General features: G+C 42.1%; 1 protein-coding gene across 5 annotated transcripts in view; it reads right to left on the bottom strand.

Moving 5' to 3' along the window:
* Positions 1 to 9,413, bottom strand: part of LOC144608554 (nuclear receptor subfamily 6 group A member 1) — a 234,437-nt gene extending 225,024 nt beyond the window's left edge. For all 5 annotated transcript variants that reach the window (XM_078426490.1, XM_078426492.1, XM_078426491.1 and 2 more), the window contains exon 1: positions 9,301 to 9,413. In XM_078426490.1, coding sequence (XP_078282616.1) covers positions 9,301 to 9,367 — 67 coding nt within the window. In that variant the 5' untranslated portion in view covers positions 9,368 to 9,413. The remainder of the gene's footprint in view (positions 1 to 9,300) is intronic.
* Positions 9,414 to 18,270: the final 8,857 nt, after the last annotated feature.

The following is an 18,270-nucleotide window of genomic DNA, read 5'->3' as shown; positions in this document are numbered from 1 at the left end:
TCTAATGACAAAGATCTCGGTGCGCCTGCTATTAGGGACAGAGCCGATCCACATTTAAAAGGCATCAGAGATTCCACTGCACCAAAGGGGTTGGTAATCAGGCTATGGAATTCTGGATTAAAACAAACATTAAAAGATATAATTTAGGAGAAAGGATAGCTGAATTCCAAATGCCTATTTGTTGGAAAAAACGAGTGCATGGTGAGCAATTTACACAGTGAAGAGAGAAACGACTCACATTAGAGAGTACTGATTATTTAAACAGTTTAAATAAATAACTCTTTTAATAATATAGCTTTCAAAGAAACTCCACTTTCCAAAGACACTTAGATTTCAGTTACAAGAATATACTAGGAATTTCAGTAAAAGATGAATGGCTTTACATGGCAGGGTCTGCTCAAAACCAGTGGTAAAAAGCCTAGTATATAGATATCATACGATGTACTACCTTTGCTACATATTAAAAGGTATTAATATTTAACTGTGTTTAGAAACATTTGATACTTTCTAAATATATTCTATGGCAAGCACAATGAAGAGTTAAAAAGGTAAATACTTTAACATACATGGAAAAGTTTACTACCATTTCAATGAATATTTGAGATAACATAAAGTGACCTGGAGGTCTAAAAGATCAAAGCAATACCACACAGCCTGAAATGACCAGAATTCCCTAAACAGTGGCCAGCTGAAAAAGATTCTAATCCTGTTCTTATGTAAATTACTGCGAATTAGACTAGATTTTGCAAGCAAAGTCTTTCTCATCTAAGCAAGCTGTTTATCGACGGGATAAACATTCAAAGAAGAGTGTAAGAGATGGGTTTCTACTCTTTCGTTATTGAAATAATTGAACACTTTAACAAGTTGAAAAACAAATTGAATTATCAAAGAACATGCCAATCTCACAACAAAATAATATTTTACGGCATATTACTTAACCTATTTGCCAAATAATCTGATACGTTATTTGTTACAGTATAGTTGCAATCTGAGTAAAAATATCTTAAAGTGCAAGTTAAATTTCAAAAACCATGAACACTTTAACAAATTAACAGTTACAGTTTTGTAAACTTAACTGTACAAACACACACCTTCATTCTGCTCACTATAAAGATCACCTAAAAATTTGCAGCCCACATCCAAACACACACCAAGTTGTTATAACCCATCTCCCCTGCTTGCTGGCATACATCAGCCCCCAAATAGGCAGTCTACATTTAAAATTGTGAAATATTCATATTTTTTTCAGGACTCTTCCCTCTTTATTCCACTGGCTTATCCTGTAGATTTGAGAGAGGACAGATCTTTAAGATGGTAGGACATGTAGATAAAGAACGGAGTAAACAGCATAAAAGATGTTTTCTCTTTATTTACGGTGGCAAAGAAGAGCAGGTTTACGCAGGAACTGAATACACTTGTCAGGCTTCAGCTGGAGCTCTGCGAACAGCTCAGGGAACATTGCAGGAAACATTTGATTGCACTGGAGAAGGAGCAGGAGATTTACGAGGATGTTGCAGGATTGGAAAATTTTAGTCATGGGGACTGACTGGGATGTTTCTTTCAGAACTAAGACGCAAAGGGCAGATTTAATTGGACATGTATGAAACTCTGTGGCATCTAATAATAAGTAGGAAGAATCTTTTAACCCTCAGTTTAAGGGGTCAAAAAGAACTCCAGAAAAAAGCACAAAAACAGAAAATGTTGCATCTACTTTGAGAAATATTTCAGGTCTGAGATGCTACATCAGAACAGCGATTGAGCTGGTCCTGCTGAGTATTTCCTGCATTTTCTGTTTCAGTGCTTTGCTTAGATTTGCAGCACCTGCAATTTTTTAAATATTTTTTTCTGGATTTATTGTAACTGGTAGAGGGATTGGAAAGAAAATAATTGGAGGGTTTGAGGGAGAAAAAGCATGAAGAAAAATACTTTTCACCAAGGTATGGATATAGCGGAGGTCTACCACCTGCTGGAGATAATAAAACAACCTATAATGAAAAGCATAAAAGTGACTAATGTTTTAATTTACAAAGTAAACTTGTGCATATTTTACAGTTCCGGAAGCAAATAAACACTTTCAGCATGTACGTTTCATTTGTCAAATCTACTTAAGCTGGTGTTTTTCCTAAATGTTTACAAATTTCATAAATAATATCCATAACCTGTAACGTAACAGTGGTAATACATTTAACATTTTCCTTTCACACCATTAATCAATCTATGCAACATTCACTGTACCAGAGAATTAGTTCCATTACACAATCTTTAATTTATCAAATGCAAACATTTCAAATCTATCATAATCTGCAAATACTTCATAAGTGTGCATTTGCCATTATTGTTATACACTATCAGTTCTACACCTTTTGCCAAATGAAAACAGCATATTATGCTACATTTCTTCATAACTTTAAAACACTCCTCATTGTGCACCCAGAGCTAGAGAACCAGAAAGCAGATGCAGAAAAATTCTTAAAGACAAGCCAATGCTCAAGTAGATCAAATACTTGGTCTCCTCTAGTGAATAAGATAACGTTTCCTTGATCACAGATGCCAGATACTTCCACGGAGGCCTTTATTGTGCTCTTCACCACCTTAATAACCAGCAAATTACAACAACAAAAAAATTCCAGTCAAATAGTTATACTAGTCAAATATTTGAATGGCATCAGAACTGAGATGAGGAGCAATTTTCAGATAAAAGTGGTGTTTCAAAAGGGCCAAGTCAGATCATGAGGAAGTCAAGGATTGGAATATGCACAAAAGTGAATGAAGGATGGAGTGAGAGAAAGAGGGAGTGCAGAAGGTAGAATAAGCATGTCACAGCAATACAGTGAACGGATAGTTAAACAACTGCAACTAAAAGCAAAAAAACTCAAGAAAGAGCAGAAGAGAGCAAACAAATGAAAAAATGAACATGGAAATTCTGGAACAAAGAATCTGCCTTCTAGGATACCATGTGTAGGAAGGAACTGCAGATGCTTGTTTAATCCGAAAAGACACAAAATGCTGGAGTAACTCAGCGGGACAGCAGCATCTCTGGAGAGAAGGAATGGGTGATGTTTCACTTGGCTTCAAGTGAACACAATTTAACAAACCACTGTTAAGATCAAATTAACCAATATTATCAAAACCTTAATATCCGCTTCTTTCGTGTCCTCTCATCATCATTAGGATGTGGTTCAGTTGAAATTGTTTTCCACAAGTATTCTGTGACTGCCAGTAAGGAACGTTAGCTAATATGCTCAGAGAAAAGCCTGCACTTACACATTGCCAATGCACGTAATAGCAAACAGAAGCTACTCAACTAGCAATTTGTTTTGCTCACCCCTAAACAGGTTTGAACCAAAAGGGCTGCCATATTAGTTAGTTAAATTACAGAAATAACACTTCCAGGTCATTGGTTTCCTAATTTACTAAAGATTGATTATTTATTTAATCCATTTGGCCATTGCAATCACTTACACATTATTTTTGTAAGAATATTAGGCAACTTTATTAACAATGTTGCTTGGCAGTCTTAAGTTTAACTCAAACACTTAGGGGATCATCACAGCAAGTGTAAAGGAGTGTTACCTCAGGCTAACACCAGGATATTTTATATCCAAACTGCTTCTTGCTAAGTGCACATTGATTGATCATTCACTGTACACAGGAAATGTAACAAAACTTGTAGGCAAGTGCCTTAAGCAGAAGGTACAATAGTGTTAACATACATCATTTACATTTATAACCATAGATTGAATTTGCATACAATTACTTTTATTTAATCAACAAAAATCCAACCCCATTTATCTCAGCTATCTTTACAAATGTTTATTTCTCCCAATGCCAGAAATATATTTCCCAAGATGCATGTAATCAGGTTGTTTTAATTCACCAAGTACTTTTGAATTATATAGTTGCAAATATGTTTCTATTTTGGCATCAATCCCACGAGCAGGTATGTCATTATTTACAAGGCAGTAAAGTTCCTTCTAGCCCAACTTTGGAACTTTATCACCGCCATGCACATTTTTCCACCTCCTTCATCTGCCATCTAATCAGAGAGAAACTTAGCACCGACTTGTAACACCACACAAACCAATGCAATGTGAAAACTAAATTAATAAGGCAAAATAGGGAAGACATTCTAGAAGCCGAATTAACTAAATGTATTGCTTTTAATATGCAACTTATTTGAAATTAAACATCCATGCAAGATGTTGGAGCTAAGTATCCAATAATGTAGAAATAAAGGTAGTAACAAATAAGATATTAAAATAAAATGTTGAAAAATGAATGGAAGACTAAATGACTAGACAATTTGCATTGCCATCAAAATTAGAATTCCATTAAAAACTTAAAGAAATACACATGATGAATCTTTCCTGTTAATACATATCTAAATGTTCTGATTTTCCAGCAAAACAGGGCAATTCACACATTACTCACAGAAAAATCAACCTAAGCTATGGGTATTGCCTTTTGCCTTTAAATAAAGCTGAAATTGGGAATCATTAGCCAACAAACATCACAATTTATCAAACATTATCCATTTGGAAATATAAAAATCACTTTTTGGTTAGATCATAGCAGTGATCATAGATAATTACTAAACAAAACAATGAATAAGAACGAATGGATTAGTCCAAGTAGCTAGAAAGCAAAGTGAGCAAATAAGTAAATCTTATTTCACAAAATAAATCACTATATGTCGACAAGCAAACAGGGTGTCATCAACGAGGGATGCCTTTCTTCAATGAAATAATGTTAAAAGATTCAAGGGAATTTTAGTTGTTGGTTTATTATCCTAAAATGAGAAGCCAATGTACTTCCAGGCTGAGCTACAAAGATGGAATGACCACCTCTGATTTCAGTGAATGTTATGAAAGCACATAGCATTCCAGTTTAACAGATTTTAATTTAATTACTGCAGCATGTTATAAAATAAGACAATTCACTTCATTTTGACAATTATTCTAAGAGCATTTTTTTAAAATTATACAAAAATGAAGTTACTTTCCAACAAATAATTCAAATAGGAGCAAAAACACAGCGCCTCATCATAACTTACACTGGAAACTATGCACAATAATTTACATAAATGTCTTATTCAAGATAAGAATATTGGGAATTGTCGTTATCTTAGACAATTACATAACACCATTTCTTCAATGAGACAATTCAACCTTGCTGCATTCAAACATAATTATTTTAACTGTTAGGAATATAATCGTCACATTCTTCATTTCTTGAAACTTTTATTCTTCTTCATAGTATTTTTTTAAATGACATTTTCCCACCATCGATTGATCATAAATATTAAACCAAAACATGCATGGGTGAAAGAAAAAAAAAATGATTGAGTACATCACCTCATTTCCAACTATGTAGTTCAGCAAACATTTTCTTTTAGTTTGTGGATAGTGACATTCCAAAAAACCAAGGCATCTTCTAAAATATCACACTTTAAACTGAAGCACACACCTCGATCCAGAATGTTAAGCACTTCTCCATGCACTGAGTATCGTACTCCATACAACTACTATGTTCTTTTTCTTGATTTATGTTAATATTTCATCCAATCACAATAACTTCAGATATTCTGTAAACTATTGGACTAAGTAATCAAAAATGCACGTTCTTTGATAGTCAAAGCTGCTTGGTCAATGAAGCACAACTTTTTTTTAGCATAGATGGCCTCCATCTCCATTTTAGCCCTATTGTTTTGTTAACATTGGATTAACAGATAAGCCACATTTCTCCTCTCCATTTCTCACCCCATGGCACAAGGCTAAAAGTCAGGTGATGACTAAATAACTGAAGAACCAAAAGTGTTTCTTGAATACTGAAAAATAGTCTTGATTCAAAACTGATTTTCCATTTTTATATTTTTCCTTCTAAGTTTTGTGATCAAGCAGGACAGTTGCTTTATACTAGTGTTGTACCATTAATTCTACCATTATATTACTCAACCTCTAAAAGATAATACAATCTTTAGCTAATTTTATAACATTCTTAACATTAGTATTGTTTTCACAATATACAAACATGCAACACCGTTGCAATCACAGCACCATAGCATTAACAAACTCCATCCACCAACATTTAAAAACCATCAAAGATTAGTAATTCAAACGACATTTGAAATTTATAAATCGTCAAAGGTTTTCCACAGAATCTCAATATTTTTCTCTACTAGCAAGTTTTTAGCCATGCCCAGTTTTTCAACAATTGAGACTCAAACTTCAGAAGACAACACTAATATTGCAATTTGGTTCTCAAGGACGTGAGATTAGCGAATGGCATCACCCACAATCTGAACAATTCAAGTGGTAAAAAGTATAATTTAAACCCCCTCACAATATGACAAAAACTTCTTCAATGCAATGTCAAAATAATAAAACTGCTCAATTACTTTTTCTAACTTAATATTCTTCATATACATGTTCTAAGGAATCTAAGATAATCTGATCTTCAGATTTGTTTGGACTTAGAAAGTTAGTATCGTGTTTAGAATGTGAATGGGAAGAAAGGTCTTGATTCGAAACATCACTTATTCCTTCTCTCCAGAAGGAATAGGTGATGTTTCGAATCAAGACCCTTCTTCCCATTCACATTCTAAACACGATACTAATTTTCTAAGTCCAAACAAATCTGAAAACAGCTGATCTACTGACGACATAGAAATCGATAATTATGTCACAATGCATGCAGGCACGTTTGTATATTTCTATAATAATTCAAATCGTCAAAGGTTTTCCACAGAATCTCAATATTTTTCTCTACTAGCAAGTTTTTAGCCATGCCCAGTTTTTCAACAATTGAGACTCAAACTGCAGAAGACAACACTAATATTGTAATTTGGTTCTCAAGGACGTGAGATTAGCGAATGGCATCACCCACAATCTGAACAATTCAAGTGGTAAAAAGTATAATTTAAACCCCCTCACAATAAGACAAAATATTCTTCAATGCAATGTCAAAATAATAAAACTGCTCAATTACTTTTTTCTAACTTAATATTCTTCATATACATGTTCTAAGGAATCTAAGGTAATCTGATCTTCAAAATCCATGTGCAAGGCAAAACATTGTAACCAAACTAGCTCATAAACTACAGTAAACATGGTAAAATTTATTAATGTGCAGCTTGATTATCCAAGATTGGATATAGGTCAGTTGAAATCTTGTTTTCAGGAAAGTTTAGTAGCATTACCATAAACAAATCACATAATGTGCACCATAAAATAAAAGATGTTTGTTCGTGAAAAATTAAATTTCACCAGATCTAAATATATTTTTGTTTAACATGTCAGTGTATGAGCTACAAAAGTATACAAATGTTAGCAGCCATACATTTGCAAATTTGAGAAATCTACAACAGTCGGTAACCACAATGTTGAACAAAATAAATAACAATATTCCAGTTTTTCTGCAACACCAATGACTTTTCTTAAATACTTCCTAAACCAGAAAAGTGTAATACTGAAAGCATGTAAATGTAAAACACATAACAAAAGTAAAATGACTAATAGTAAATAAATTAAAAGATAATTGAAAGAAATGGGGGAAATTGCAAAAGACAATTAAATTAAATTTGAAAGCTAGCGGGTATAGCAACAAAATGTTAAATATACTATGTGTAGGAAAGAACTACAGATGCTAGTTTAAATCGAAGGTAGACACAAAATGCTGGAGTAACTCAGTAGGATAAGCAGTATCTCTGGAGAGAAGGAATGGGTGACTTTTCGGGTCGAGACCCTTCTTCAGAATACTTTGGTTCATCCTGCAAATTTCCATTTTATACCACAAGACAACTTCAACAAAGAAAATGATTGCTCACACATTTCAAGTAGTGTGTGATTGAAATCTAATGTCCAAGTTACACAATATCCAATGTAGAACTTCTCAATAACATTTTACTCTTAACAATCACCTTTTCATTCAGCTCACCAACACCAAATCCCATCCCACTGTTACTGGCAGATTGTATTAAATAATTTAAACGTAGTATTTTAATAATACTAAACAAAAAGAGTTCATCTCATTGATACTTGAGTTAATTTTAACCAATAATACTCCCAGGCGCATTGTATTTGTAAACCACCACTCGGGGTTAACAGAATGCAATGTTTTATGATGTGATGCTATTTTGATTGATGGTGTTTTCTATTCTTTTTATACATCCTTTGTAATTCGGCGGTGTCCTTATTATGCCTTCTCCTAATTGCTCCAGGGCGCTCTCAAGTTCAAAAGTTCACGTTTTACGACCTTACAAAGACTCATCACTACAGAGAAACACATTGCAAATAAATGTCCCACAGCTGCAGTTTGTCGACTAAAATAAGCTGGAGACAGGGTCCTGTCCTTCCCCTCTCCCTCTCCCTCTCCCTCTCCCTCTCCCTCTCCCTCTCCCTCTCCCTCTCCCTCTCCCTCTCCCTCCCCCCTGTCCCTGTCCCTCTCCCTCTCCCTCTCCCTCTCCCTCCCCCCTGTCCCTCTCCCTCTCCCTCTCCCTCTCCCTCTCCCTCCCCCCTGTCCCTCTCCCTCTCCCTCTCCCTCTCCCTCACCCTCTCCCTCTCCCTCTCCCTCACCCTCACCCTCACCCTCTCCCTCACCCTCTCCCTCTCCCTCTCCCTCTCCCTCTCCCTCTCCCTCTCCCTCTCCCTCTCCCTCACCCCTGTCCCTCTCCCTCTCCCTCTCCCTCTCCCTCTCCCTCTCCCTCACCCTCTCCCTCTCCCTCTCCCTCTCCCTCACCCCTGTCCCTCTCCCTCTCCCTCTCCCTCTCCCTCACCCCTGTCCCTCTCCCTCTCCCTCTCCCTCTCCCTCACCCCTGTCCCTCTCCCTCTCCCTCTCCCTCTCCCTCACCCCTGTCCCTCTCCCTCTCCCTCTCCCTCTCCCTCACCCCTGTCCCTCTCCCTCTCCCTCTCCCTCTCCCTCTCCCTCACCCTCTCCCTCTCCCTCACCCTCTCCCTCTCCCTCACCCTCTCCCTCTCCCTCACCCTCTCCCTCTCCCTCACCCTCTCCCTCACCCTCTCCCTCTCCCTCACCCTCACCCTCTCCCTCTCCCTCTCCCTCACCCTCACCCTCTCCCTCTCCCTCTCCCTCACCCTCTCCCTCTCCCTCTCCCTCTCCCTCTCCCTCTCCCTCTCCCTCCCCCCTGTCCATCTTGCGGGCACCCAGAGGCAGGCAGCACAACAAACCCGGGGCCACTGCCCGCCCTCCCTCCCGCCCGCCCGCCCGCCGGCCGCCTCAACACCCGGGGCAAACGGAGGTAACCCGCTGCCCCCCGTAGAAATAAAACCCGCGTCGCTCACTTACTACTGATGGGCTTTAAACCGTTCTTCTCTTCGTATTCGTAGCCATTGGTTCTTTTCTCGATCTCCATCCTTTGGGTGTTGCGCTCTGGCCGGGAGCTCAGTGACCGTCGTCCATCGCCGTTACCTGTCAGCCCCGCGCGCCTGCCCGCCCGCCCGCTCCCTCGCTCCCTCGCTCGCGCACCGCGATAACGCCCGGCTGGGCTGGTCTAGCGACCGCTCGCCACCTCACAGCGAGCATGCGCACAGCCCCGCTCACCTCACAGCCCCCCCCCCCACCGCGCCTGCGTACTGGCTGCGCAGCCGGCTCCCTCCAACAAACGTTTGCGCGCCGGCAAAAAAAAGTCACGGCACCCATCCACTCCAACCTGCAAAGACAAATTGCTGGAGTAACTCAGAAATATTTATCTCGGTTCACTTTATGAGGTCGAAAGTGAAAGTAGTGGCCAAAAGATGAGTTTCATGGAGGCGCAAGTAATTGCAGATGCCGGAATCTTGAGCAAAACACAATCTGCTGGAGGAACTCAGCTGTTGTGCAAGAGGATCTCCAACATGTGAAAGATTTTTACAAGAATTTCACAGGACTGCAATCTCAGAACCAAGAGGGTTTAATAGTCATATGCACTGAGGCTGTAACAATGATTTTTTTATTTGCAGCAGCTTTATAGACACATTAATGAAACAACCCAAGTAAATATACAATAAATTATTCATTATGCTAGGTTGTAGGGATGGAAAAAGGGCTGCATAAGAAATCTTCCCAATGGAATGAAGGGTTGGGCAAGATTTACTGACGCGGGGAAGAAAGACAGGACAACATCAGTGAAGACCTAAAGATATAAAGGCACTCTTAAATTTAAGTCATTTGATACAGCCGATCACATAGCTCTCCAAAGAAGAATTTCCAAAAAGTAATTACTACGGCTTGGGAGATCAATATGGAAGCATTGATAGTAAAATATCTGGAGCTGACCAAAGCATTAAATGAGAAAAGGCAAGAGATAGAAGTTGGAACTTTGTGATGAACAGGCTGTGGAAGCTGAGTCACAGCTAACAGGAGGCCAGTGCTTGGAACAATCTGTTTCTGTGTGAAACACTGTCCAAAAAAATCAAAGGAATTTTACAATTAAAATCCAGTTCTAATTCCATAACAAAATCTATGATGGTTTTTCCAGGAATGCATTTTAAGAGGATTGTGGAAGGGGGAGGTGATAGTTCATTGGCATATTGTAGGAGAAGCAAAAATGTGAGTGTGAAATCAATAGCTCTACCAGAAACATTTAATCATTGGTTTCACAGTGTATTAGCTGTGAGAAGAACAACAGCCTTTCCTCGTCTCACGAAACAACCAAATTTCTAAATGCCACTAGATACTGAAGCAAATTTAGGTGCGAGGCAAAAATGGTTACAAATGCTTGCTTTACTTATAACTCATGTTCAATGTACCCCAGATAACTCTCATGTAAATTTTAGCAACTATATCAAAGGAACAGGACACCTATAAAGAGGCATCGTTCCTGCCTTCTTAGCTAAAGAATAGCATTCATAAAAGAGAAAATAAAACATATTTGAAAGGACATGTCTTGGCATCATAGCTTGCCTTTGCACTGCAACTTTGAAAGTCAACGCAACCCACCAAAGGATTTGCTGATTGAATTTAGTGGAGATGAGATGACATCAGCAGTTTGCTGAAGCACATTCCAGGTTACAAAATCCATTACCTGCACAATCAGAAAAGGCCTTATCCATGAGTTTCAAATAATGGTTAAACCCCACTTCATTCAAGAGGGTGGAGGAGGGGAGTTAAATAAATATTTGAAACACAGTGAATGCCATTGTAATCCCAACTAAAACAATCATCATCTCACATTTTGGTTAATGAATTGCAAAGCTTTATGGCAATGATAGGCCCAAGGTTTAAATATATTGCAGAGCTTATTGATGTTTTTATAACAAACCCTATCTCCTGGAATAAATCTATGAAGGTTACTGGGTGTGTTTGTGCAATCTGCATCACCTATTCCCACAGAGTTCAAATGTATGGCACAGGCTGAACCTGTGCCCAACGGAATCGATAATTAAAAGTCAACAGCTGATCAGGAGTCCTGAAATCTTGCTATTGTGGTTAATACATCAGCAAAACACACAAGCAAAACACAAACTGACAAATAGTTTAAGTCAAAGAGGATAAAATTACAAAACGATAGAAGAGCATATACTTCCAATGTACTTGCAAGATTTGCCCTTAGCAACTTAACAAAGAATATAGAACATAAAACAGTACAGCATAGGAACAGCCTTTCGGCCCACAATGTCCATGCCAAACATGATGCCAAGATAAACTAATCCCTTCTACCTGTACATGATCCTTATCCCTCCAATCCCTGCATATCATCGTGCCGATCTAAAAGCCTCTGAAATACCACCATTATATCTGCCTCCACCACAACCCGTGGCAGTGTTGCAGAAATCCACCACTCTCTGTGCAATAAACAAGGCCTGCACATCTCCTTTAAACCCTGCCTCTCTCAGAATGCTGCACCCTCTAATCTTTGACATTTCCACCTTAGGAAATAGATTCTGACTGTTTACCTTATCTATGCATCTCATAAATGTTGCTAATTCTATCAGGTCTGTCCTCAGCCTCTGACATTCCAGAGAAAACAATCCAACTTTGTCCAACTCTCCCTGTTGGTAATACAGCCAGCATTTTGGTAAACCTCTTCTGCACCCTCTCCAATACGTCTACATCCTTCCTGTAATGAGACAACCGGAATTGCACACAATATTCTAAATGCAGCCCAATCAAAGTCCTATAAAGCTGAATCAAGACTTCCTGACTCTTATACTCAGTGCCCTGACCAATGATGGCAAGCATACCATATGCATTCTTTTCCACTATATCTACTTGTGTTGCGACTTTCAGAACGTTATGGACCTGGACCTCAAGTTCCCTCTGTACGTTAATGCTGTTAAGGGTCTTGCCATCAACTGTAAACCTTCCCCATACATTCGACCTTCCAAGGTGCAAAAACCCACACTTACTCAGACTAAACACCATCTGCTATTTCTCCGCCCATTTCTGTGGTATATACATATCACACGGTATACTTTGACAGCCTCCCACACTGTCCACAAATCCTGGAATCTATGTGTCGGCTGCAAACATATTAATCAGGGCGGCCACGGTGGTGCAGCGGTAGAGTTGCTGCCTTACAGCGCTTGCAGTGCCGGAGACCCGGGTTCGATCTTGACTACGGGTGCTGTCTGTACCGAGTTTCTACGTTCTCCCTGTGACCGCGTGGGTTTTCTCCGAGATCTTCGGTTTCCTCCCACACTCCAAAGGCATACAGGTATGAAGGTTAATTGGCTTGGTGTATGTGTAAAAAATAGTCCTTAGTGTGTGTAGGATGGTGTTAATGAGCGGGGATCGCTAGTTGGTGCGGTCTCGATGGGCCGAAGGGCCTGTTTCCTCGCTGTATCTCTAAACTAAACTAACCTAAACTAACCCATCTATATTTACATCCAAATAATTTGTATGTATCACAAACAACAGAGGACATGGCACAGATCCGTGTGGAAATCCACTGGTCACAGACTTCCAGCCAGAATATTGCCCTACCAATTTACATTATATTATTAGAAAAATTGGATAGTCAAGGTTCTAATGAATGAACAAAAATGTTTCTTTGAGCTATTAATCCAATCTGAAATCCCACATGCAATTCCACCTATTTTAAGTTATAGAGTCTTACAGCGTGGAATCAAGCCCTTCGGCTCAACTTGCCCACACCAACCAACTAGCTCCATCTACACTAGTCCCACCTACCTGCATTAGGCCCATATTCCTCTAAACCTATCCTATCCATGTATCTATCTAAATGCTTCTTAAACGTTGTAATAGTACCGGCCTCAACTACCTCCTCTGGCAGCTCGTTCCAGACAACCACCACCATTTGTGTAAAGAGGTTACCCCTCAGGATCCTATTAAATCTTTCCACCCTCATCTTAAATCTATGTCCCCTGGTTCTCCTATTCTGGACAAAGACACTGTGCCTTTATCCAATCTATACCTCTCATGATTTTGTACACCTCTATAAGTTCAGCCCTCATCCTCCGCTCCAAGGAATAAAGTTCCTATAGCTCAGGGATGTGTTTTGCAACATCCTCGTAAATCTTCTCTGCACCTTTTCCAGCCTGACAACATCTTTCTCATAACATGGTGACCAAAACTGAACACAATACTCTAAATCTGGCCTCACCAACATCTTGTATAACTGCAGCTTGACCTCCCAACTTCAATACTCAACACTCTGACTGATGAGGGCCAATGTGCCGAACGCCATTTTGACCACCCTATCTACCTGTGACACCACTTTCAAGGAACTATGTACCTGCACTCCTTGATCCCTCTGCTCAAGAACACTTTGCAGAGGCCTACCATTCACTGTGAATGTCCTGCCCATGTTAGACTTTCCAAAATGCAAAACCTCATATTCCTCTGTATTAAATTCCATCAACCATTCCTCAGCTCACATGCCCAACCGATCAAGATCCTGCAGCAATTTTTGAAAACCCTCTTCACTATCTACAACACCACCCACTTTTGTGTCATCTACAAACTTGCTAATCATGCCATGTATGTTCTCATCCAAATCATTGATATCGATTATAAACAGCAATGGGCCCAGCACCGAACCCTGAGGCGTACCACAAGTCACAGGCCTTCAGTTTGAAAAACAACCTTCACCATCACCTTCTGCTTCCTTCCATGAAGCCAGTTTTTTACCCATTCAGCTATTGCTCCTTGGATCCCATGCAGTGTAACCTTCCAAAGCAACCTACCTTGTCGAATGCCTTGCTGAAATCCAGGGAATGGACATCGGGAAGATGGATTCTTATAAGTACCTGGGTGTTTACCTCAATAATAAATTGGACTGGACCGAAAACACCGATGCGCTATACAAAAAGGGCCAGAGCAGACTTTATCTGCTAAGGAGACTCAGGTCCCTTGGAGTGCAGAATTGAAGGAGGGGGAACAAGAGCGGAGCTGTGGGATATCGAGGAGACCTTAGTGAGAGCCTTATCTATAATGGAAGAGGAGAACCCCCCTCTGATGCCCTGGTATGGAACACATCATCCTGGGCACAGATCCGGCGTAGATGGAGGAATTGGGAGTAGGGGATAGAGTCTTTACAGGAAGCAGGTTGGGAAGAAGTGTAGTCAAGATACCTGTAGCTATGGGAGTCAGATAGGTTTGTAGTAGATGTCGGCCTTATCTTTGTCGTGTCCCTCCTCTCTTCCACCTTTCTCCTGCCCCCCTCCCCCCCTCCCCCCCCTCCCCCACCACAGTCTGAAGAAGGATCCTGGCCCAAAACATCACCTAGCCATGTCCTCCGGGGATGCTGCCTGACCAGCTGAGTTACTCCAGCACTTTGTATCTACTTTTGTAAACCAGTATATGCGGTTCCTTGTTTCTCCAAGCATTACCAGTTGTTGAGACACGCACTAGCATGATTATAGGACAATGCATCTTCCCAAAACAAAACACTGCAGGTACTAGAAATCTGAAATAATAGGAGAAAATTCTGCAGGTACTCAGCGGGTTACTTAGCAACTGTGCGAGGGGAAACCTGCCAGCATGTAATCCAACTTGAGAAGACTGGGCAAAATAAGGTAAATGTAAGATCATTTCCTGTTCCTCCACATTTCCTTCCCCACGGATGCTGCCTGACCTGTTGCGTACCTCCAGACATCCACAAATTCTGTGCCAACCATCAACCACCCATTTACACTAATCCCTTCTTATACACCCCTCACTCTACCATTCACCGACACACTGGGAGTAATTTACAGCAGCCAATCAAACTACCAACCTGTGGAGCGTTGAAGTGTGGGAGGAAACTGGAGCATGCTGAGGAGATCCACTAGACTTGGAGAATGTGGAATCTCCACACAGAAAGCACCAGAGGTCAGAATCAAACCAGGTCTCTGGAGTTGTGAGCCAGTGATTCTCACTCTCTATCAGCACCACTCTATCCTAAAACAGATTTAAAAAATAATCATGCATATTTCCTAAAGCATGGTTTGCAAAATTAAACCATACCAATTTCCTTTACAACCCCAAAAGAGATAACACATAGAGAGTCTCCCATTACATATGGGAAGAGATTCGTTAAACCAAAATTATACACAAGACAAGAAAAGTATTTCTGTGAATTAAGTTTAACAGTCGCAGACTACACATTCATTGTGAAGCCACTTCTTTTCCAAAGTAAAATTATGCTGGATTGTCAAATAAGTGTACAATCTCTTCCCTAGTTTATTGGAGGAATGAACGAGCAGCACAATTCAAAGAGAAACTATTATTTGCAATAAGATGGGAGAGTGGGAATCAAACTCAGATTCACTTTATTTATGACAATAAAAGACATGCAAGTAAATGTACACCAGAATACAATGAGATTCCTTCTTCGCATGAGGCTCTTAGAGTAAACACAAATACAATAAGTACAACAATCAATGCTCTGGTGAATGCAGAACAACAGAATGCTGCAAAGATTATAGTGCAATCTGGGGTAATGCCAAAAATATGTGCATTAAATAACCAAATAAGGTAGAGTTACAATGAGATGACATGGCAGCACCACCTCACAGTGAATGGCAGGACTCAAGGGAATGTTGTGGAACAGAAAGATCTAGGAGTGCAGGCACCTAGTTCCTTGAGAGTGGCGTCACAGGCAGGTAGGGAGGTCAGGAAAGCCTGTCAATTGTCACATAAGCCTTCATCAGTCAGAGTATTGAGTATCACAATTGGGAGGTTGTATTACAGTTGCACAAGACATTAGTGATGCCACATTTGGAGTATTGTGTTCAGTTTTGGCCACCCTTTTATAAGAAAGATGTTGTTAAGATGGAAAGGGTACAGAGAAGATCTACGAGGATGTTGCCAGGACTCGAGGGCCTGAGCTACAGGGAGAGGTTGAGCAGGCTTATCTGGAAGACTGGTGCAGATGTTGACCATTACCAATCTTTCAAAGCACTTTTTATGGTTGATATTTAGAGCTTCTGGGCAGCAGTCATGGAGCCAGGTTATTTCATTTTTCCTTGAGACTGAAATGATGGAGGTTTCTTTGAAGCAGATGGGAACAGTAGACTCTCGCGGCGACTCTTTATAACAAGTTACATTTAAATTGATCTTATATTTTTAAAGTTAGAGACATTTTAAAGATAAAAAATCTCATTTCTAAACACATTTTTCCAAGGGCTGCCGTGCGTATGATGTCACGACCTCTCCCTTCACTCGCACAAACAAGATGGACGCCATGAGCGGAGCCGCCCGCCCGCAATTAAGGACTCCCCACGCTTCTCTCCCCTCACTCTCCCACACCCGGGGGACACTCCGAGCAGGAGGGAGATGGTCGGACTGATGGTCGGACTGATGGTCCACTCATCCTTCCCTTCAGTCCCTTCAACCCACGGCGTCCTCGAGTCCCCGCTATCGCCCGGGCCCAGCGCCCCACACCGTTACCGCATACAACCCACAGCGGGCAGCTTCTTCTCCTCCGATGGCGGCGTCAACGAGGGCCGCTGCCACCGACGGCCCCATCGCGACTTCAGAAAGATGGCGGCCGCTCTCCTCCTCCTCCTCACGCTCCGCCATCTTGTGCGCGCCACCGGCCTCGAGTCTCAGCTGCCGCGCTATCCGTCTCCAGTAGTCCGGGCTCGGCCAGGCCACAGTAACGGCGCTCCCTCCTCCTCCCGGCACCCTCGGTAAGTGGCTATCGCCGCCAACGCACGGGTCCGCGGAGTGGGCGTGGGGGTGGAGGGGAGGGTGGGGAAGGGGGGGGGTGGGGAAGGGGGAGGTGGGGGAGGAGAGAGAGGGGGGTGGGAGAGAGTGAGGGTGGGGGGGAGAGGAGCTGGGGAGGAGGGCAGGGTGGGGTAGGGAGGAGGGAAGGGTGGGGATGGGGAGAGTGGGGCTGGGGAGGAGGAGGGGTGTGGGGAAGGGGGGGTGGGGAGGGGGATGGGGGATGGGGGAGGGGGAAAAGAGGGTGGGAGGAAGGGGGACAGTGGCGATGGGGACTGGCGACGGGAAGAGGGGAGGGGGTGGAGCAGGAGAGAGTGGGGGTGGGGCAGGAGAGAGTGGGGGTGGGGCAGGAGAGGGTGGGGGGGAAGTGGGGTGGGGGTAAAGGGTGTGGCGAAAGGGTCAAGTGGGGGGTGGGGAGGAGAGAGTGGGGGGTTGGGGGGAAGAGTAGGGCTGGGGAGAAGGGTGGGGTGGGGAGTAGTGGGGGAAAGTGGGGGTGGGGAGAAGGAAGATTAGGGTGGGGGGGAGAGTGGGGTGCAGGCAGGGAGAGTGGGCGAGGGGGAATAGGGGTGGGGAGGGGAATTGGGGGTGGAGGCAGGCCTGGGGGGAGTGAGGGTGGGGGCAGGGGGTGGGGGCAGGGGAGGGGCAAGTGGGGGTGTAGGGGATGGAGTGGGTCAGTGGAGGGAGATGGGTGGGGTTAAGGTGGATTGAGTGGGGAGTTGAGGGTGCTACATCAATACAGGAGAGGCTTTGCATCCAGGGCTCCTCAGTCACACCCTCTCCCCTTCCCTGTCCCCCCTCTATGAGGAATGGGCCCAATGGGCCCACTTGGTCTAGTATATAAGAAAATAACTGCAGTTGCTGGTACAAATCGAAGGTATTTATTCACAAAATGCTGGAGTAATTCAGCAGGTCAGGCAGCATCTCGGGAGAGAAGGAATGGGCGACGTTTCGGGTCGAGACCCTTCTTCAGACCGATGTCAGGGGGGCGGGACAAAGGAAGGATATAGGTGGAGACAGGAAGATAGAGGGAGATCTGGGAAGGGGGAGGGGAAGGGAGGGACAGAGGAACTATCTAAAGTTGGAGAAGTCAATGTTCATACCACTGGGCTGCAAGCTGCCCAGGCGAAATATGAGGTGCTGTTCCTCCAATTTCCGGTGGGCCTCACT

The sequence above is a fragment of the Rhinoraja longicauda genome, chromosome 31, assembly GCF_053455715.1.
Source record: "Rhinoraja longicauda isolate Sanriku21f chromosome 31, sRhiLon1.1, whole genome shotgun sequence".
NCBI classification, from domain to species: domain Eukaryota; kingdom Metazoa; phylum Chordata; class Chondrichthyes; order Rajiformes; family Arhynchobatidae; genus Rhinoraja; species Rhinoraja longicauda.
Note: the sequence above shows the minus strand (reverse complement) of the source record. Positions and strands in the feature narration are given on the sequence as shown.